Source organism: Zophobas morio, unplaced genomic scaffold, assembly GCF_036711695.1.
Source record: "Zophobas morio isolate AGI-343-1 ecotype UQ-CSIRO unplaced genomic scaffold, CSIRO_AGI_Zmor_V1 ptg000023l, whole genome shotgun sequence".
Taxonomy (NCBI): domain Eukaryota; kingdom Metazoa; phylum Arthropoda; class Insecta; order Coleoptera; family Tenebrionidae; genus Zophobas; species Zophobas morio.
This window is the reverse complement of record NW_026972128.1, coordinates 7,900,090-7,920,119: the sequence shown is the minus strand read 5'-3', so window position 1 is coordinate 7,920,119 and position 20,030 is coordinate 7,900,090. Positions and strand designations below refer to the sequence as shown.

The window sequence follows — 20,030 nt, the reverse complement described above, 5'->3', positions numbered from 1 at the left end:
TGCAGAAATGGTCAATCAGTTTTGTTTACTTTCATGCTGTGTGATTCCATCTATGTTATTGAAATTTACCTACAGCGGTGTACAAATAAATGATATTTGTAACTAAAACTATCAAATGCACGGGTTATTAAAACAATGAATGGTTTTAATTTGAGAGATAAAATCCACGGCTAAATTTCCCCACTTGTTAAAATGACCCATCATCCAGGTAGGTATCTGCTGGTAAGACATTCCCAAGGGGCAATTTAAGGTCTAAATCTTTTTAGGGGATGCTTTACGGATAACATGATTTATTGCACATGAAATTGCGTGAAATTTTATATAATAGGCGATTTCATGGCAAGGGGACGATTTAAATGGTCTTTTATGATTTATATTGATTGTGAATATCTATGTGGGAAGTAAATAACCACAAAAAATACATTGTGGGTTGAATGTGGACCATAAGTATCTGTCGGATTAATTATATATAGTATCGACGTCGTAAAAACCTTATAATTACGAATGTCGTCCAGAATATCAATTTGTCACGTCTAACGCACTTTGAAAGTAATCAATCAAAATGTGGAAAATCACTGTTATCCTCACATACATGTGATAACGATTTTTTCAACTCAAGGCCATCGTTAAAGAATATTTTCGCTGATGCACATAGTTTTATCGTATTTATTAAAAAAATATTTATAAGATCCCATTTTCGAAATGTCATTCAGGTTAATGGTGTATAGACCTATTTATTAGTCATTTTCTGCTTGTTTTGCTAAATGTCGAAAAATTAAATATAAACTTTATGTAACAACATCAATAACAACTAAATAAATAAAAAACATATACATACTCAGTTTTTTAGTGTTTTACATAGGTACAGGTTACCACAACCCAACGAAATAAGGAATACGATTTAGATTAGTTTAGATTATTGTAATAATTTTAGATTTTTTTTATTTTTTAAAATCACAGTACTTAGTAAGAAAACTGGGACGTAGAATAATCCAGAGTAGAGTACTGGTACAAAATCTCCACATGCAGTAAACATAATGACAACAAAATTTTTGTACAAGATAAGTTAGAAGATTCACCTCTGATTTTAATATTTTAGTGTTTAGTGTTAAAGTAAACATTTTTATGTTATTTACTTTCAAGATTTTTTTTAAATGTACGTGGCGCCATCTTGATACCGGTAGTCTGGGCAACAAAACACAAACATTAACGTCAGTTGGCACTCTATCCACTGGCTGCACTTGCCACAACCACAAACGTCAAACGTCAACTTGTCAAATACCCTAACCTAATTATGTGACAAAAAATAATAATAAATAAAGAGGAAATAACAATAATAAACCATAAAATGGACAAACCAGCTGACCTCGACGGTAAATACCAAAAACTAGCCGCAGAATATTCAAAAGTACGTGAACTTTTAAACAATTTTTGGAGGGCGTAGCCGCTCATTATCAATGTTAATTTTGTAGGTGAGATCACAAGCGACAGTACTCAAAAAAGCGCTTTTAGACGAGCAGGCAAAAAACAATGAATTAAAGGACACGGTAAAAAAGCACGAGCAGAAAGTACGGAAACATGATCAAGAAATGGAAAGTCTGACTTTTCGAAATGAGCAACTCACAAAACGGATTTCGGTTTTACAGCAGGAACTCCAAGTGAACAGTCATGCAAAGAAAAGCAAAAATAAAAATGCAGAAAGTATAATTCAGTCTGATACAAGTGTCTTGAATGAAGAATTTCATAAAAAAATTCTCGAAAATGCGGAACTAGTCAGCAGTGTAAAGTAGTCAGGTTTATTATCGTTCATTATTTAATATTCAGAATTACAGATGGCTGATAAAGACTACGAACTAAGCGACTGCAAGGAGCGGATAGCGTGGTTAGAGAAAAAATTAAATAATGTTGAAAAGGAACTTCAAGAAAAAGAATCAAAATATTTGGATGAAATAACAAAACTCAAGAAAGGCAAATTTGAAGCTGAGAAAAAATTAGAAGAAGTCCAGCGTGCAGATTTATTGAACCATGAAGTTCCATTAAATAAACCCAGTGATGAGCAAAAGGAAGTGAGTGGTTTCCATGAATTCACTTTGAAAAGTGACAATTTTTTTTTTTAGATAATTTTTTGGAAAGAAGAGGCAGAGAGGTGGCGTTCAGAATGTGAGGTGCTTCGGTCTAAACCTCAGTCAAATGAACAGTTAACAGAATATTATGAATCTCAATTAAGAGAAATATTGGAGACAAAACAAGCAGCTGTGGCAGAAACTAAGACCTTATGGGGCGAAAATGTAGCCTTATATTCACAATTAGACCATCTATTAGTGGTAAATAAGGACCTAGAAAATAGTTTGGAGAAAAGTAATGAAGAGCTATTAACTACTATAGAAAATTATAAAAGTCAACTAGATGCAATGACTGAACATTTAGCCGCCCAAAATGATAAAATTACAAAGCAGTGTGATGAAATTCAAGCACTGAAACATAAAATTGCAAGTAAAAAATGAGCAATTCCTAAGTAAATATAAAAATAATTTATATTATGAACACTGTATAAAATGTAAGGAAAATGCAATTTATTTAAGCTAGTTATATTTATTTACATATTTGCAAAAAAGTTAATAAACAATGCACAATAAAACTGTTAATCTAATCTGACGGCAAATGACGCCCCACAGGAACAGCCTTGTTCAGCCAATGGGTTATTTACAATTCTAAATGACGATTTAATTAATTCTTCTCGATAGTCCACCGTTGCACCCTTAACAAAGTCCAAAGAGGTCTGGTCTATCACAATTTTCGCGCCCTCTTTTTCAAACACTCTGAAAATTCATATTTCGGTATTATTCACACATGTAACAAAACTCACTTATCGTCTTCATTAATCTTTGAATCCAAGTCAAATTTGTACTGAAACCCTGAACAACCTCCACCATCAACACTAACTCGTAAAAATTCAAACGACCCTTTTGTAATATTTTTCAGGCGTTCAACGCAACTGTCCGTGATTATTAGTTCCGGCTTTACATGTTCCAGTGGTTTTATTACCGGTTTAGAATAATTTCGGTATAGAATATTTTTAACACTACGAATTTCTAACGGAATAAACCGTCTCGTAATTAACGACATTGCAAATTTGAGGTTATATTTTGACCAGCAGTTTTGACATTCAAGAACTGTCAAAAACGTTCTCTTCATGAAACATAGGTTATATTTTTCTAACCTCACGCATTCACGTTTTCTTATCACAAGACTAAACTTTTCGAATATAATAATCGTCACCATGGTTGAAGAACAAAGACAAAGAATTGAGCAAGAAATGACCAAAATGGTCAACGAATTGGATCTCCAGTACTTACGAAAAATGCAGGTACGTACTTTTCATTATACAATGTATGATTTTAACCAGAATTTCGCAGGCAGATATGCATCGTTGTGCTGCCAAATGCTGTGATAACCGCGAACTGTCTTTAGAAAGTGTTCAAAAGTGTGTTGAAAACTGTGCGTCTCCGCTTAATTACGCCCAAAATTATGTTCAAAAAGAACTTGAGCAGCTACAGAATAAGTTACAGCGGTGCGTAATGGACTGTAATGACGACATTCGCGTTAAGATGGGACCCAACCCAACTGAGGCTGAGGTACAAAAGCAAATTTTCCAGTCATTGTTTAAAAAAGTGTTTTCAGATAAGCAAATACACTGCCCTTTTTGAAAGCTGTGCGAAAGACTGTGTGGATAAACAACTTGCGTATATGCCGTCGTTATTGAAGAGAATGAAAAGTGAACTAGGACGAAATCAGTGACTGGTTGTTGAATAATTCTAGATGGATTTTTAGTATAGAATTTATTAAGTAAAGTTCATTTGCTAACTGTTTTAACTGGTATCCCTCTAGCTACTACTCCAGCTTTAGTGAGATAAAAAGACAACTGACTAGATTTTTTTGCAGCACTTAAAGCTTTTAGCAATTCAGGTTCATGGACTTGTTGATTTAACAACTCTGAATGTTCTTCTTCACTTCTGAAATGGACTATAAAAAGTGTGTTATGAACCTGTTGAGTATTAACAGTACCTATTTCGCCTTTTCTCCACTTGGTTTTGTCCAAATTCTTCCAGTGAACCTTACCTGGATTAGGAATCCACGTACTTAAAAGCTCTGTTGTTAATATATCTGTGTCAAGATCTGTTACTTCCCAAAGATTGCCAATTATGCAAGGGCTAAAACAACCAAAAATAAACACAAGGATTAAAAATAGCCACAAATTACCTGCAGGCAATCAAATACATCTGATAACTACTGTACATTTCAACTTGTGGACTCAGTATATTTAGCTTCGTGCTACTGCATCCAAAAAGTAAAACAATTGCGTTGATACGCATTCTCTCAACCTTATTCATTGGGAAGAGGTGCCAGCCTCCACCGTGACCGTTATATCTAATAAAAAAAGGCGAATAAATAAATACCAACTGAGAAAAAACTTACGCAAAAGTTTCGCTCGACACCAACATTTTCTCAAACCGTTCTTCAGTAGGTTTGCAACCAAAAACACCTTGCCAAGTGGGCAACCAGTATTCATAAAAACTAAGAATGCGATTTTGCATACCTTTCAAATCTGTATCAGGATTTACAACGTAGGTCCCGTTTTCTGGATTTTTTACGATTTTAAAACCATTCTTAATTGAATCTTTATATTCTTGAAATAAAGCATAGGCTAGATGTAGTGATGGTAGCCTTGACACTGAGACATTAGAGAGGATGTCCATCATTTCCCAGGGAAAACAATCTAAGCTCTAAAAAAAATTTCTCAAGTTGGGTGTGAATATAAAGTGCAAAAATATTACATCATCAAGAATCAGGATTAAAGGATGCCTTTTTTGTTCACTTAATGAAAGCTTATTTGATATATTTCTAATAAATTGTCCCAGCTGCTTTTGTAATTTTTTGTCTGGAGACAGAGTTTGTAAGGCACTTTTAAGTTCCACTAACTTGAGATAGTGGGCACTTTTTATTAAATACTGCACAATGGTTTGCATTTTTTCAGTTAGATTAAATGAAGGGGCCCTAGAATATGCACTATTACAATAATATTGTGACAATGCAAACCAAATTACTCAGTTTGAAAGAATTCTTTGATATGTTTCTCCACACTTATGCCCAAATTTTTATCCACATATTTTCCAACCATGAAACATTTCCATTCTTTTAAATATAAATCTTGTAGGTCCTTAACTAGCATCTGTAAATTACGATTTATCAACGGTAAAAACTCAACATCACGTTACTTTTAGGCGATCGTCAATGGATTTCCGCCTTGCATAGTAATTCTGTTTTTCAGATATCCCTTTAAAGTGAGTTTGTGTCTTTGAAGATATTAACGTATTTCTATTATCATGCATAATTGAGTGAGCTTCATACATCAGCTCCACAGTAGAACCTGTAATCTCATCTATTGGTTTTTCTACTTTAACACAAAATGGTTTTGGTTGATTTTGTCCACAGTTAAAAACTGTAAGGGTTAAGGAATTCGTACAGTGTCTCTTTATAGAAATATTTTCATTTTCTTCAGCGTTAAATTGTGGGGTCAACTGTATTAATGTCCATTCTAAAAGACAAAAAACAGCATATTGAAATTTAATAAAATGTGTACATACCTGCTGGCATCTCCTTAATTTTTTCAAGCATATTATTAACATTATCCTCGACCTTACTATTTGCACAATTTGACGACATATTGTTTTTACATAAAGATACGCGTACTTTATTGTTTGATCCTGAGCACGGATTACCCCCTGAGGTTAAAATCTTCTCATATCGTAGCACCGCTTTTAAACGTAGCCCCGGCACGTGAGACTCCACTAAGTGATATATTGCTTGTAATTCACTCTCTTGCATACAGTTATATGCTTTAAATTTTTCTAACTCTAAAATTGTGTTATGTTAACTCAGAATATCGTTTATCGTTACAACATACTTTGGTGAACAGGACCTGCCACACAGTGAACATTTGAAATCTTTCGGATTACATCTGCGATTTCTTCGCTACTTTCTTCATTTTCCATTTCTATTTACTTAAAAATACAAGTATTGTAATTAAAAATTTAAACCGTATTTGACAGTTAGGAACTAAACGTCAAATTTGAATTTCACGCGCTGCCAATAGCACAACATTCAAAACCCTAAATTTTGTTCCCCATTTAAAAACAAAATAATGAAACTAATCAACTTCAAGTTTTTTATTATATACATGAAGACAAAAGTAAACGATTTTATCACCTTAGTCTTATTATAAAAGAACTTTATCCAGGAAAGACCCAAAACATAATCCTGCCACATTTGTCGGTCTTACAAACATGTCTTCAAATTTATCCAGGCAAGTAGCTTTACCTAAAATTCCTGGTTACATCAATAACACTTACATTGGATGTTATCTTACATTCAGCAACTACACGTCTCTCTGAAAAAAGGCCCTTCTCTTCAGTCTTTAGTACGTAAATATCAACACATCCAAGTGCTTCCAAGATCTTAAAAATAATACCTTTGTTATGTTACCAAAAATTGTAACGCGCTTACCTCTAGTAATAAATACATGTCTACAGGTTTGATATAATGGAAATGTTCACACAAAACCATGAATGGGATGTTGGGAAAATCTGTACAACGACAAAGTATTGAAGCTAACCACCCATGGAAAACTTCGTCGTTTATAGAACCGTCCAAATGAGTCCAGGGCTTTAGTTGCACTTTTCGCGGATCCGACGATCTACAAAAGGATACAAGTTAAAAATTTCGTTGTAAAAAACACAAAAATGTACAGTATTTTTTCTCCAATCATATTCTTCAGTTTCTTCTCTATTTCTTGTTTCTGCTTCGATTCCAGCATTTCTCTCTCCTTTGGACTCAACAAAAATGTTTCAACTAACCATTCAGACTGGTACTCATGATAGACATAAACAATCGAGACCACGCCTGTTCTTAAAATCACATTTATTTCGTCCAAAAAGTGTAATATATCCACAAGACTTAAACTCATCTTATGCTCAAAGTTAATCTAAAACATTTGATAAGTATAAGCGTTATAATACATTTTGAAACAACAAACTTACTTTTAATTCCCTACCAGAGGTCCCAAATTCTTTCTTTTCTCTTATAAAATTAACCATGTCTTCTACGACCTTAACATCATCTTCGGATCCACCTCGACTTCGTATATACTTAATAACACGATCCAACTGGCACGGTCCGACAATGCTGCAAATTACAGTAATAATTTAAAAAAATATGTTTTGAATTTTACTAATACTTGTCTGTTTTCTGTTTAACAACTTCAACAATCGAATCATCCGTTAATTTTTGTATCACATCAAGTTCCATCATTTGTTCTAAATCTTCAACCACAAACTCTTCCAACTTTGGATACTGCATGACAAAATGGTCTTTCATTCTCTCAATCGTTTCCACATCTGTATCCAAGTGTGGAAATCTATCTTCATTCAACAACATAATTAAATCAGTAATGTGAGGAATCTTCCGTTCTTCAGAGTTTGCAACTTCTGACATTATCCCTTCTTTGATTTCTTCAAGCGAAGGAAAATCGCCCTCTTGTGCTTGCTTTATGGAATGTTCCATTCCACTAGCGTAATTCTTAGTGAAAAGAGGCTTCCGACCGCCACTAGTATCTTCATCTTTTTCAATTCGAACTTCATCCCAAACTTCAGCTTCCCACAGTTTGAACACTTCTTCAAAAGAACTTTGGTCCTGCTCCAACTGAGACTGATGGATGTTTTGTATCGCAAAAACTATCTTCGAAAGACTAGTCATAAGCTTCTGGTGGTCATCCACCACATCATCTTCAATTTCGTCAACAAAACGCCTCAAGTCTTCCACCGAGATGCTGGTTTCTGCGAATTTCTTCAAATCGACGATCATCAGAAAAATATAGTTACTAATTTCCAAAATACTATTACTATCGAGCATTTTCCTGAAGCACATGTCGAGATTCCCCTCCAGCAGATACGGTACTCTGAAAATCAAATGCCGGACTTCGTCTTTTATCTCGTCGATGTTTTTTTCCACTTGATGGGGGCTCTCTTTATCTACCGATGACAGCGAACTTTTCTGGGGTCCGTTGTTTTTTCGGTATATTTGATCCAGGTAAATTTGGAAGCGCTTTGCCAGTTCTTCGATTACTTCGCTGTGATCTTCAATTTCTGGATTCATAATTATCCCCATTTCGGGAACGTCAAAAACGAAGTTGATTTTCTCCCAGAAGCTGTTCAGTTCGTTGCACTCCAAAAACTTGGGTACTTCGGCCCCGGTTTTTCTTGTAATCAAGGCGGCGAAGTTTTTGAAGCCCCGTTTGTACATTTCTGGTGTATAGGAGGGTGTTTTCATGACGTTGTAAACATGCGAAAACTTGATTGGGCTCGGCCAGGGATTGTTTATGGTTTTGACCTCGGCGCTTTTGTTGTGGACGAAAAATTGGTGTTTCTTTAAACTGATTTCAGCGGCTCGCACGAGATCATCTTGGAACTTTTTGTATATCCGTGAAAGGAGTAGAATCCATCCACTGGTGTTTTTTCTGCAAGCCATGGAACAATGCACAACTGACTTAATCGTGTCTTTAGTTATATCTTCGACGGTTTTAGGGGCGGTGTAAATAATGGCGTTGGTTGTATCTTCACAGCTTTGTAAAAGCGGCTCGAAATCCGCTATATTAACATCGGAAAAGAAATCGAAACTCGTAAAGTAATCCAGGAGTAGTAATTCCACTTCCCTTTTATGTTTACAAATGTACGACATTAAATAAACAAACGCGATGTAAATATGGGTATCGCTTAATTTTTTCCCGTTTTTGTACCGATTGTGGATTTGCTCGAAATATTTAGAAATTGAATCTGAATTCAGAAGATTCTCAACGTTCGTCTCCATGTTTTTTAAAATTTCATCGTGAGTCAACAGGACGTAGATCCTCCTCTGGATCGCTCTCGCTGTTTTATTTTTACTCGGTGGGTGAATCTGGTGTAAAACATCCCTTAAAATATTATACGGAATAAACTGTTTTTTGGAAACAGGGCAAAGAAAAACACACGCGATTCTGCAATAACGCAACAATTGATCTTCTTCTTCCGTCCAAGTAACCTTTATTCCCGGATTTTTCTTCATTATTGAACGATCAATAGCATCATAATACTCCCTCATCCTCTTTTTCTTTGGTGCTGTAATTTTCCTCATAAATTTCTTCTTCGAAAATCTTTTCACCTCCGTCGGTTTCGCCACCTTTTTCTTCGACTTCTTCTTTAAATAGATCTTACGTTCGGGAGGACCCCCTTTGGCGACAAGATCGTACTGAATAGCTTCTGGTAAAGCTATATCGATTTTTTCTTTTTTGACGACTGGTGCTGGAGGTCCCTTTTCCTTGGTGGCATTCCACACCCAGTTGCGCTTAACGAAAGACCAAACAGAGGAATCAAAGCCTGCGGCACCTCTGTGATCCCCAGGGATCATTCCATTGTCATTTGACACAGCTTCATCGAATTGCTTTGCTCTCAAAGTCTCGAACATCGCAGGTTTTGACGAACACTCTTCAATTGTGACAATTTGGCCATCCAGAATTTTTCTCCTTCCGAGTTGTGTGTTCATGCAAATCCTCAACATTTCGGACCAGTAGATTTCGATATCGTTCCCCGTTTTGAATTCGATGGAGATTTTTTTGTACTTTTTGTCTTCAATGTGGTTATAGCCGGGTTTGCTGCTACAAGTGTCGAACAAAGTCGCTTTAGAATTTAGATACACGAAGATCTGATCTTTTTCTTTGACGCTGCGAGGTCCTAATTGTACTAATCCTACGTAACAGAGGTTGCAAATTGTTTCATAGATGCTGTGAAAGTACTTTCGTCTATGAAGCAGAATATTTCTGACCGTTGGTGGTAAGTACCTCAACAAGTAATGTTTCTTGATTGGGTGGTGAAGGTAGGTTTCGAGTTCGGGTATGTCGTACTGAATGTTATATAGCTTGACAAACACTGACAAAGGCATTCTTAAAACAAAATCACAAGCTAGAGCCCACCCTTTAGGTCTGTGCGTGTTCAGTGGCATACAAGGTATAAACATTTTCCAGCTGACTTCATTGCGATAGATAGGAGGCATTTCTGATATCTCAGTCGGTGACAATTTAATTTTCGAATTTTTAAAAAGTTCGAAGACTTGTTGGGTAGTTAAAGAGTCACACTCTGTCATTTCACGAATCACGTAAAACAAGTGCTCGTGCAGCACCCTCATCCTAACAAATTTCGGAGTGTAGCCATATATTTTCCCCTTGGTTTTATCAACTTTCAAACCAGTTGCCATGTGTGTACCAGCCAACTGTTTCAATTCACTAATACTATCTCGAACATCGGTGTTACTAAAAGGCGATTCCTTTTTCTTTTTTATAGAGACAGTTTTCTGGGTGTGCGAACCCCCCACGTAAAATTTAAGTTTCAAATGCTCTATATTCGACAAAATCGTACCATGATTGTGCCCTACTTCATGAACACACATAAAGCTCTGAGTTTTGGTCATGTTCTTCCCGTTCATGATAATTTTGTAGCATTTTATGTAACCCTCGGCAACCAATCTAGTGATAATTGAAACAATCGACTTCCTACAAGCTTTCTTATCGTAGCCCTCCTCTCCCTCCTCTTTTACTACATCTTTATACAAAGTCCAAACGTCGGGGACCACTTTCTGTTCATATACCGTGGACAAAATCAAGTTAGCCCGGTTTATATATCGCTGAGTAACGTTGACGTCATCGGTCGAGAACATACTACCAGGAGCACGAATTTCCTTTGGTTTCGTGGACGCGAAAACTTCAACCGTGATCTCCGCATCTTGACCACACCACTCCACGGTAGGAGTGGCACCCATATACTTCTCCATTACCACATTACTGGAAACTTGGACCTCGATTTTCGGCTCGGCTTTAGTAGGTTCGTCGTTTTTACGTTTTCTCTTGCCCAAAAAAAGCATGAAACGTTCAAACACGCTCTTTATTTGTTCAACGCAGTGGTTTGGTTTGTGACATTCGCTTAACATCGCTTCGAGAATGTAAATTTTCGAAATGGCGTCAAGGTGATAATTGTCGCTATGCGCACTGGTGAAGTTTCTAGGGATGTTAATCATCCGGTGGGGGTTGAAATGGCAGCGAATTTTACCGTCACTCGCGATGTTATTTATTGCAAAGACTATCTCGTTGTCGGCTTGGAGGCTCTCGTTTAGACACACCGTCATTAGAAAATTGTAAATGACTTTACCGAAACCGTTCTGGAATAACTGGATTGATTTAAAGAAATCTTCTCTTTTTAAAAAGAAGTCGTCCCATTCGCTCATATAGTAAGTGGATATGTTGCTCTCGATCAGTAATAATTTGTCCCGGCCTTTGCTTACGATGTCGTAGATTGTCAATTCTTCCGAGTAGGAATCAACCGTTTCAGTTAAAAATGACGTGCAGCAGAACGGTTCAAAACTTAGTTTGAAGTGAGTCTGAGCTGGGATTGGTGGAGTTTCGGGTTCGGAAGGACACTCGTATTTGCCTTGGTGGTCGTAATTTTTTAAAACTCGAGAGATCGTTTCGTCACTTAGTTCGTAAACTTTCGGCTGCATTTGGATGTGACAATCATCAACGGCGTAGCATTTTGCGAAAAACCTAGAAACATCAGATTTGTTTGTTTTTGAAAATGTTAATTATACCGGGTGTCTGGAAAATGGCGAAGTAACTCTCCGTTCTTAACAATCAACTGGTGAGTCTGGGAAGAATAGTAAAAAAAATCCTTCTCAAATTTTGATAGAGTTACAATGATTTTAAAATTGGTTCTTTTGCCAACTTTTAAAAAATAATGCATTACTTTAACAATTACTTTTTGCACTTTGAAAAATTTCATGAAGACACAATTTTAGATATTTGTTGTATGGGTCCAAAGGGTTAAGAAAAAATGTGTTAGAATAAAAAAGGCAGTGAGTGATTTATTTTACCAATAAATTTGTTACATATTCACATCAGTAAATAAAATAAAACAAATAAATATATACCTCACGCAAGACGGCTATATTCATAATTTAAATTCAATAATAACTGACATTCAAAATTTTCGTCAGCTAACGCATGATGTTTTGTCTTAAAAACATCCGCACCAACACTAAACATTGGTTACCTATTATAGATTTGGGTGGACCAGAAAAATGGCTGAAGTTTGTTTGACCACAAATTTTAAATATTCTGCCCCTGTTTACTCAATTATTTATTAAGATATTTTATTTCTGTAAAGCGCAATGGATTTTTTAATACAATTTTTACTAATGTACCTTTTTGAAAATTTAAAATTCATCCATAAATAGCAAAAACCAGACAATCTCATACTCATCACAATTTTAAAACGCATTGTAGCTTTTTTTACAACAAAATTTAAAAACCGGAAAAGCAGTCTGGGTAGGGTTTTTTACGCTCATTTTAACGGTATGAAGTTTATTACAATCGGACGTATACTTTTGGCAAAAACTTGGACACAAGTTTATATGTATTTCCTTATGCTGGAATATGTTTTAGCTCACCCTTAAAATGATGAAGAGCTTATTTATATTAAGGTTACCTGGTTTCTTAACAAATTCTGTGCCAAACCCGTTTTAGATTTTAACTCCCTATTGGGCTAATCTTCTCTTTGTGGGGACGAACCAGGTATCCCAGCAGGTCATTTAAACGATTGGTAGAGAAAAACAAAACAATATTTTTGGGTTAAAAACAATTGTAAAAGTGACTGAATTACTCAAAAAAAGCAATTCATTACAATTACTCATTGCATTTTTTTTAAGTAATGCATTACAATTACTCATTATTTGAAAATGAATTGAATTACAGTAATTAATTACTTGTAACTGAATTACTTCCAAACACATTCATTATCACAATAACTAATAATAACACTTTTAGTTGATATTTTTCTTGACCATGACCTGTTTAATTACCATTTGACAAGAATGTTTGCCTGATAAAAAGCGAAGGTAGAAATCAACAAAAATCGAGTAAGCAGTTAAAAATGTTTGACGAAATTTAAATGTTGTTTATTGCTCTTTTTCAAACTTTGACATTTGTTCAGTTGTAGTTTAATATCAGAGTCATAGAAATTGAACATTTAAATGGAATTGAGGTTAAACAACACAGAAAAACGTAGCGGAAGCGGAGTGTGCGGTTCCTTGTCGAGCTGGCCCTAGAATGAAATTGAGATAGTTCGATCGCCACACCCTTATAGCGCTCTGGTGCCGCTGCCGCTGCATGTTTTTATTAAAATTTTGTTCTCTTGTTGACTGCCACTATTTAAATTTGCCGCCACATGTCGATAATAACTTGTGTATTTGCATCCAGTTACTTGAATTCAGATTTTTCTTTGCTTTTATTGAATTTGCGATATTCAAATATTTGCATTGAATCCGAACGTTTAATTTGATTTCATTCCAAGTCATTCCAAGTTTTTTTCTTTGTATCTGGACATTAAGCGGTGTCTTCAACGGGTACAACTTATTCGCAGCTTTTTTTTCTTTTTCTTTTTTGTCATTGGAGGAATAAATAATTTTGTGTCCTCCATATATTTGGTGTTTTATTTAGCGGTACTGTTCCAACCCTGGGGTCTACCATTTGGATCTGAATGCATCCCGTCATTTTTCAAAAACATACAATTTTCAAAAATGTTTTAAATTTTTCAAAAAATGGTCATAAAATTTTCGACTGCCTTCGAAAACTTATCTAAAGAGATGTTTTTTGTAGATCTCGACCACCAGAAGTAATTTTCGGATTGATTTTCTTGAAAATGTTTGTCATTTTTCCATATTATCATATGTAGTATAGTAATTTTTAAACTTCTTAAAAAATTTTCATTTTCAAAGCTAATATTTCGAAACCTTTATTTCGGATTCATTAACACAACAGATTCTTCAAATTGGCACGTGGAAATCTATATCCTAAAGTTTGTCCTGAATATTTTTGGAAACTTTTATAAGTTTTTTCAAAAATATGTATTTCAAAATTTTCAAAAAATATCCATAAAATTGTTGACCTGTTTTAGACCACACTTGGAAACGTATCTAAAGAAACGTTTTTGTAGATCTCGACCTCTAGATGTTATTTCCAGTTTCATTTCCTTGAAAATTCCCACCATTTTTCCAAACATGCCATATGAAGTATAGCAATTTTTTGAATGTTTTAATCATATTTATTTACAGACCGAATATTTCGAAACTCTTACTCTGGGATGATTAATACGATATATCCTTCAAATTAACACATGGAGAAGATCTATAACCTAAAGTTTGTTGTGTATTTTTTGGCAAGGTTTTCAAAATTTTCAAAAATGTTTTAAATTTTTCAAAAAATGGTTATGAAAATTTTCGACTGCCTTCGAAAAGTTATCGAAAGAGATGTTTTTGTAGACCTCGGTCACCAGAAGTTATTTTCGGATTGATTTTCTTGAAAATGTTTGTTATTTTTCCATATTATCATATGCAGTATGGTAATTTTTAGAGTTCTTAAAAAATTTTCATTTTCAAAGCTAATATTTCGAAATCTTTATTCCGGGATCATTAACACAACAGATTCTTCAAATTAGTACGTGGAAATTATATCCTAAAGTTTGTCCTGGTTTTTTTGGATACTTTTATAATTTTTTTCAAAAATATGTATTTCAAAATTTTCAAAAAATACCTATGAAATTTTTGACCTGTTTTAGACCACCTTTGGGAACGTATCTAAAGAAATGTTTTTGTAGATCTCGACGTCTAGACGTTATTTCCAGTTTCATTTCCTTGAAAATTTCCACAATTTTTCCAAAAATGCCATATGAAGTATAGCAATTTTTTGAGTTTTTTAATAATATTTATTTCCAGACCGAATATTTCGAAACTCTTACTCTGGGATGATTAATACGATATATCCTTCAAATTAGCACGTGGAGAAGATCTATAACCTAAAATTTGTTGTGTATTTTTTGGCAAGGTTTTCAAAATTTTCAAAAATGTTTTAAATTTTTCAAAAAATGGTCATAAAATTTTCGACTGCCTTCGAAAAGTTATCTAAAGAGATGTTTTCGTACATCTCGACCAGCAGAAGTTATTTTCGTTTTGTTAGACGGTCGCATCCAAGGCCAAATTTTGAATTTTTTCTTTTTTTGCGGGCTTTTCAAATTTTTTTAAGTGTCAATTTAAAGCGGGGTGTTTGGGTTATCACAACGTATCAAAAATTGTCAAGGTTTTCAAAACCCGTGTTCGCAGTTCATTTTAGGTTCATTTTGGTGTTTTATTTTCGGATAAATGTAAAGGAATCTGGTGTTTTGTAGCTGGATGAACTTGCAAAAATCTTTTGAGCTTCTGGTGTTTTACGTTTTACGAATCTGAAAAAGTCTTGAGTGCCGTAGTGTTTGGGTACCCATGGTGTATTAATTTTGGAACCGACGGATTTTTTTTGTAAATTATTTAAAACAATTTTGGGGGACTTTGGTGTCCTATTTTTGGAAAATTCAAAACAATCTTGAGGTTCTAGGTATTTCTGTTTTCAAAGAATTTGAAAGTGCCTTGGAGCCTCTAGGGTCTTTTCTTACAATAGTTTAATTAAATTTCTTACAGGATACGTCATTTACTAAAATCAGTATTATCTTAGCAGGGACTAGCCCCGCCCACCCACCCTCTCTTTTCTTAGAAGCTATGTCATTTGCCAAAATCAGTTTCATCTTAGTAAGTACTGATGACTAACTTTTACAAAAAATGAACAAAATTTGGAAACATTACGAGCTTACTTATATGCACAAGGCAGGAATTTTGAACATCTCTTATGCTTTAATGGATTTTACTGTTGTTGTTTTTGTTTATAATTTATAAATGTTTTATTAAAATGTTTTTTTTGGTGTATTTATTATTGCAAAATAACACATTGTTTTAAAATAATAATGCACAATGTTAATCACTGGGTAGTAGTTGTTATAGTTATTGTCCTTGAAAAAATTAAAGGTGGATTTCAGAAGAAATCAGAAAGTGAGCCGGAGGGATTCACGCATACGTGCGTGCAGTGTTGCCAATTTCACTTTTATAAAACTTCCGAAACCCCCATATATAACGCACTGAAGAGTTAACCCCATTTTGCAGACACCCGGTATATATATTTTTGATAACCAGTACGAGTATTTTTAAACGTACTTTAAATGTCAGGTGAGGTTTCCTTAGCAAAATTTTGAGATGACGTTATGAAATTTATGGTGGGAGTAGAGACTTACTTGAGAGACTGTTGCCGCCCCAAATCGATTTTACTGCTTCTAATAACATTTCTCACGAGGAGTTTTCGTACGGCGAGTCTTACTGTATAAAAATCAGTTTTGAAATGATCATGGATCTCTTGAATTGTCACTCCAACTTGCTCAGATGACAATATATACAAAAAAATTTGACGCAAATATTCATAATTCATGACTTTATACCCCGGCGAATTATCTAAAAACGAAAAATAAAAAATCAAACATACACAAGCAACTCAAATAAATACCTGTCTTCTCGTGCGATATCTCTTTTGAATCTTTAGCATCCATAAGAGCCGTTACATTCGCGTATGGGTCTATCATTCGCAAAACCTTTACATCCCTTTCCTTCAACTTATTTTTATTTAAATATTCCTGCTTTGTAGCATTAGGGTACAACTTTCTATATGGAAAAATCTGTAACAAAACATTACTTTAAAATATCCTCAACAGTAACTCCAATATATTACATATAATTTAAAAAACTTCCTGAAATCCGCTGTCTTTATCAACTTCACAAGAGAAATATTTCGTCCAAAAATTTTTCGGAACTCGTTCAACTCGATTTGATTGTTGGGTTTTGATTTAAGAATATGGGAAACCCTTTCCATGATTGCGATCTGTTTTGTCTTGCGTTTGCGATAAAATCGCGACAGATGTATCAAACCGCCGGAAATATTTTGTCGCATGGGTAGCGATTTTAAACAGAAACTTTGGTGCGCAATCAGGTAGTGTTGTAGTAACACTTTTCTGTTGTGGTAAACCTTTTTAACGTCATGAGGTAGCGACATTTTGCTTTGGGTGAATTCACCCTGGTCTCGAGAACGTCCGATTTTTTCCAACATACAGTATTCAACGTCCTGTAGTTCTATGTTGGGGTCGGCTTCTTCGTTTATCAGGGCCTTGCTTCGCAAGGATTGATCTGCCATGAAAACTAGCTTTTGGTCATACCTATAGTTCAAAATTTAGTTTCCATTAAAAATAGCTACAAAAGTGTACACTTACAACTTAATAGCTTTGTCCACCGAAAATTTTCGGACCCCGTTATTCTCCTTTCTTGTGTGAAAAGTTGAACAAGATCCTCTAATTTCAGTGCCGTTAACTGATGCAAAGGGATAAATATCGTTGTATTCCATAAACTAAAAACATTTAATTACTATTGTCATAGTTAAAAATACAATACGTACTGGTTCAACAAACATGCCTGAATCAATATCCAAATATTTACATCGATCAAAAAAAACTAATTCGTTTCGGGGTTCCTTCAAAACGTAAAAATTTATTCTTTTATTATTGCAAATAACCCTCCAAATTTTATCCGCCACACTTTTACTAATGTAATTTGGAAATACATTTTTTAAACGTTTCCAAAATGCTGTAAATTAAATTATAAAAACAAATTACAAAACTCAGAGAAACTTACCTTCAAGGGTAATTCCATCTAGGCCTTCTAGTGCAATTTCGTCCACGATGTGAAACGCCAGGTCTAGCTTTTTAAAAGATTCATAACTGCACTTTTTCTCATCATTAAAAAATAAATCTGACTTGGAATGCACGCGATGCATTAAATACATATTTCCACTGCTGTCCACTTTCGTATAATGCAATTTATGCCTTTTCTTTGAGAAACTTTTCTGTCTTTCTGGTGCAGCTGCTTTAAATTTCGTTATTTTTGATCTCCGGGGCTTCGTTGTTTGGTCATTTATAAAATAAAACTTTCCGATTTTTTTTGGTACTGCATTATCGGTGTTGAAAACATATTTTCGTTTTCTTGAAGCCGATTTCGTAGCGGGTTTCATTGTGCACGTGCTGTCTTCAGAGCAAGGAGCCTCCAAATTGTCTTTTGGTAAATTATCTTCAGCCATGTAATCTTCTGTAGTGAACTGTTCTCTTTTAAGAATAACAAGTTCTGGCAGTGACACTGCTTTCTCCGGTTCTCGTTCTGGTGAGGATTCCATTATTTACAATAATTATTGCAATGAAGCTTGAACAAATGATGAATTAAAACACATTTCTGTAAATTTTCACCCAAATAACTAGTTTGCAATGTACACAACGTTGTAGGTTATGTCCAGTTATGTCGTTATGTTGAGAGAGGTATTGCCAACCTAACAACAAAACCTTGTTTTCTATTGTTTTTGTTTGATTTTTTTTGTTTTAGTAATTATAATTGCATTAATTGGGCTTGTTAATGAAAGCAATTCAAACAACGAATTTGCGTAAATTAAAAGTACCAATTTTTTTCTTTAAATTATTAATCGACTTCAAATCAAATTTTAAAAAAATAACCACGCCCACATAACCTCTACCCACTTGTCAAAATTTTCGACGTCAAATTAAAAAACATTTTTATCAATTGACCAGTAAAGTAAGGTTAGAATTTAGAATGCGCGGCAGTTCATAATTCAAAAATTCTACTATGGGTTTCTTATGGGAGCTTGATTTTACAGACAAAATACACCGCACAGGTAGAAATCTTAACTAGTTCATGCTACAAGCGATAAAAACTGTACAATTATCTTCCTGTTACTAAAGGTTTAACTGTATAAAAAGCTTGTGTTAAAGAAATATCGCAAATTAAAAACAACGTTGTTCATCAAAGTAACGTACATCGTTTCTAATGCCTTGCGCATGAGTGAAACGGAAAATCCAGAAACACGCCGAACAGAAAAGGAACGCGAATATTTTGGAGGGCTAGTGACGTTTAGATCGTGAAAATCCCCAAAATATGACAGTTGATTTCGTATTTTCATCACAACAAACAATCATAATCACAATTTTTGGATGATATATTAGTTCTGTGATATTGGTTCACATTAGGTTGTATATGTCTGTGGACTGGTTTTATTGTATTTGTTATTAATAATGACAGAAAGACATGTGTTAACAATAGGGGCAATTACCAGTTTTTTTTTTTTTGTTGACGATCGGAAATGCATTGTGAACGGAGAAAATTCTTTGCAGTCAAATAATGCAGTGAAAGTCACTTGGTATACTGAATTAAATGTGCTTGAAGAGTTTATTCGAGCTAGAATGCGAAATAGCCAGGTATAAGGTTATGGCAAGTTAATGTATATTGATAAATTCTGTATCAAGTACAATTATGAGCTATTTTGTTTTATTTTGCATAGATATTCCTTAAGTGAGGCAACATGTGAAACCACAAGAGGTGCATTTGTATGTCACCATATGGCTACACCTGCCCTACACGGGCGTTATAATGTATTTTGGACCAATAATTTGCGTTCTTGGGATATACATCTGAAGAAAAGTGAATCAGCCAAGGTCAGAGCTGTGATCTCTGAAAATTCTTTTAATCCCCAAGTCAACCTAAAAACAGCCAATGTTGAGGTACAACTTTATGAAAGCTTAACAACCTTATGGGAGCGAAGCACTGCTTTGGCTATTGGGCCCTGAACCAGAAAGATCTGAAGAAAATCTACTTCACAGTGTCGAAGAACTATTAGTGTCCGAGGACTATTTAAATGGCCCATCAATATAACAGTTTGTGGGTCAGTTTTTCACCAAAAGTGAATTAGATTTTGCATAGGGCGGTGCAATTTTTTATTGTAGAATATATTTTTTTTGTTTTGAAATAAATTGGTCTTTAAATTGTGATTTTTTTTAAATGGGTGTTTCAGACCCAATTCGTACTAAAATGAAAGTGATTTTTACTTGTACATGAAAGGTTTAATCACGAATGCTAAGTTTTTCATTTTCTACCAAAAA

At 34.5% G+C, this 20,030-nt stretch overlaps 5 protein-coding genes and 1 long non-coding RNA gene across 8 annotated transcripts in view; 3 read left to right on the top strand and 3 right to left on the bottom strand.

Annotated features, from left to right (window-relative positions):
- The first annotated feature begins 1,235 nt into the window (after positions 1–1,235).
- LOC135134158 (protein phosphatase 1 regulatory subunit 21) lies at positions 1,236–2,638 on the top strand. The gene is made up of 4 exons (XM_064062779.1): positions 1,236–1,408; positions 1,473–1,781; positions 1,833–2,066; positions 2,118–2,638. The coding sequence occupies exons 1-4, from the start codon at positions 1,349–1,351 to the stop codon at positions 2,502–2,504; spliced, it is 990 nt and encodes a 329-aa protein (XP_063918849.1). The 5' UTR covers positions 1,236–1,348; the 3' UTR covers positions 2,505–2,638.
- A 3-nt stretch (positions 2,639–2,641) lies between these two features.
- LOC135134012 (iron-sulfur cluster assembly 2 homolog, mitochondrial) lies at positions 2,642–3,126 on the bottom strand. The gene is made up of 2 exons (XM_064062578.1): positions 2,867–3,126; positions 2,642–2,819 (listed from the first exon to the last, which is right to left on the bottom strand). Exons 1-2 carry the CDS (start codon positions 3,124–3,126, stop codon positions 2,642–2,644), a joined length of 438 nt encoding a protein of 145 aa, XP_063918648.1.
- LOC135134159 (protein FAM136A) lies at positions 3,037–3,869 on the top strand. Its single transcript, XM_064062780.1, has 3 exons — positions 3,037–3,367; positions 3,417–3,635; positions 3,682–3,869. Exons 1-3 carry the CDS (start codon positions 3,194–3,196, stop codon positions 3,796–3,798), a joined length of 510 nt encoding a protein of 169 aa, XP_063918850.1. The 5' UTR covers positions 3,037–3,193; the 3' UTR covers positions 3,799–3,869.
- Positions 3,825–6,103, bottom strand: LOC135134157 (uncharacterized). Its single transcript, XM_064062778.1, has 9 exons — positions 5,966–6,103; positions 5,646–5,915; positions 5,277–5,596; positions 5,106–5,230; positions 4,836–5,055; positions 4,477–4,784; positions 4,261–4,428; positions 4,066–4,211; positions 3,825–4,023 (listed from the first exon to the last, which is right to left on the bottom strand). Exons 1-9 carry the CDS (start codon positions 6,051–6,053, stop codon positions 3,854–3,856), a joined length of 1,815 nt encoding a protein of 604 aa, XP_063918848.1. The 5' UTR covers positions 6,054–6,103; the 3' UTR covers positions 3,825–3,853.
- Positions 6,104–6,212: 109 nt separating this feature from the next.
- The window catches only part of LOC135134119 (uncharacterized), a 51,899-nt gene continuing 38,081 nt past the window's right edge, over positions 6,213–20,030 (bottom strand). For 2 of the 3 annotated variants that reach the window (XM_064062734.1, XM_064062733.1), the window contains 8 exons: positions 16,550–16,718; positions 16,284–16,497; positions 7,295–11,680; positions 7,098–7,242; positions 6,807–7,042; positions 6,565–6,754; positions 6,428–6,515; positions 6,213–6,378 (listed from right to left, as the gene is read on the bottom strand). In XM_064062734.1, the coding sequence (XP_063918804.1) occupies positions 6,278–6,378; positions 6,428–6,515; positions 6,565–6,754; positions 6,807–7,042; positions 7,098–7,242; positions 7,295–11,680; positions 16,284–16,497; positions 16,550–16,718 (5,529 nt within the window). In that variant the 3' untranslated portion in view covers positions 6,213–6,277. Of the gene's footprint in view, positions 6,379–6,427; positions 6,516–6,564; positions 6,755–6,806; positions 7,043–7,097; positions 7,243–7,294; positions 11,681–16,283; positions 16,498–16,549; positions 16,719–16,771; positions 17,253–17,306; positions 17,441–17,488; positions 17,677–17,724; positions 18,411–20,030 lie in introns of those variants that run through there. The other variant, XM_064062732.1, reaches the window with a different exon arrangement.
- Positions 18,856–19,917, top strand: LOC135134330 (uncharacterized). Its single transcript, XR_010281286.1, has 2 exons — positions 18,856–19,372; positions 19,433–19,917. It is a non-coding gene; the product is annotated as an uncharacterized LOC135134330 (long non-coding RNA).

Coding starts and splice junctions, on each gene's coding strand:
- LOC135134158 (XM_064062779.1), top strand. CDS start 1,349: ATGGACAAACCAGCTGACCTCGACGGTAAATACCAAAAACTAGCCGCA. Junction 1,782..1,832: donor ATGCGGAACTAGTCAGCAGT/GTAAAGTAGTCA, acceptor TCAGAATTACAG/ATGGCTGATAAAGACTACGA. Junction 2,067..2,117: donor CCAGTGATGAGCAAAAGGAA/GTGAGTGGTTTC, acceptor TTTTTTTTTTAG/ATAATTTTTTGGAAAGAAGA.
- LOC135134159 (XM_064062780.1), top strand. CDS start 3,194: ATGAAACATAGGTTATATTTTTCTAACCTCACGCATTCACGTTTTCTT. Junction 3,368..3,416: donor AGTACTTACGAAAAATGCAG/GTACGTACTTTT, acceptor AGAATTTCGCAG/GCAGATATGCATCGTTGTGC. Junction 3,636..3,681: donor CCAACCCAACTGAGGCTGAG/GTACAAAAGCAA, acceptor AAGTGTTTTCAG/ATAAGCAAATACACTGCCCT.
- LOC135134012 (XM_064062578.1), bottom strand. CDS start 3,126: ATGTCGTTAATTACGAGACGGTTTATTCCGTTAGAAATTCGTAGTGTT. Junction 2,820..2,866: donor AAGATTAATGAAGACGATAA/GTGAGTTTTGTT, acceptor ATGAATTTTCAG/AGTGTTTGAAAAAGAGGGCG.
- LOC135134157 (XM_064062778.1), bottom strand. CDS start 6,053: ATGGAAAATGAAGAAAGTAGCGAAGAAATCGCAGATGTAATCCGAAAG. Junction 5,231..5,276: donor CCATTGACGATCGCCTAAAA/GTAACGTGATGT, acceptor CGTAATTTACAG/ATGCTAGTTAAGGACCTACA. Junction 4,212..4,260: donor ATGTATTTGATTGCCTGCAG/GTAATTTGTGGC, acceptor TGGTTGTTTTAG/CCCTTGCATAATTGGCAATC.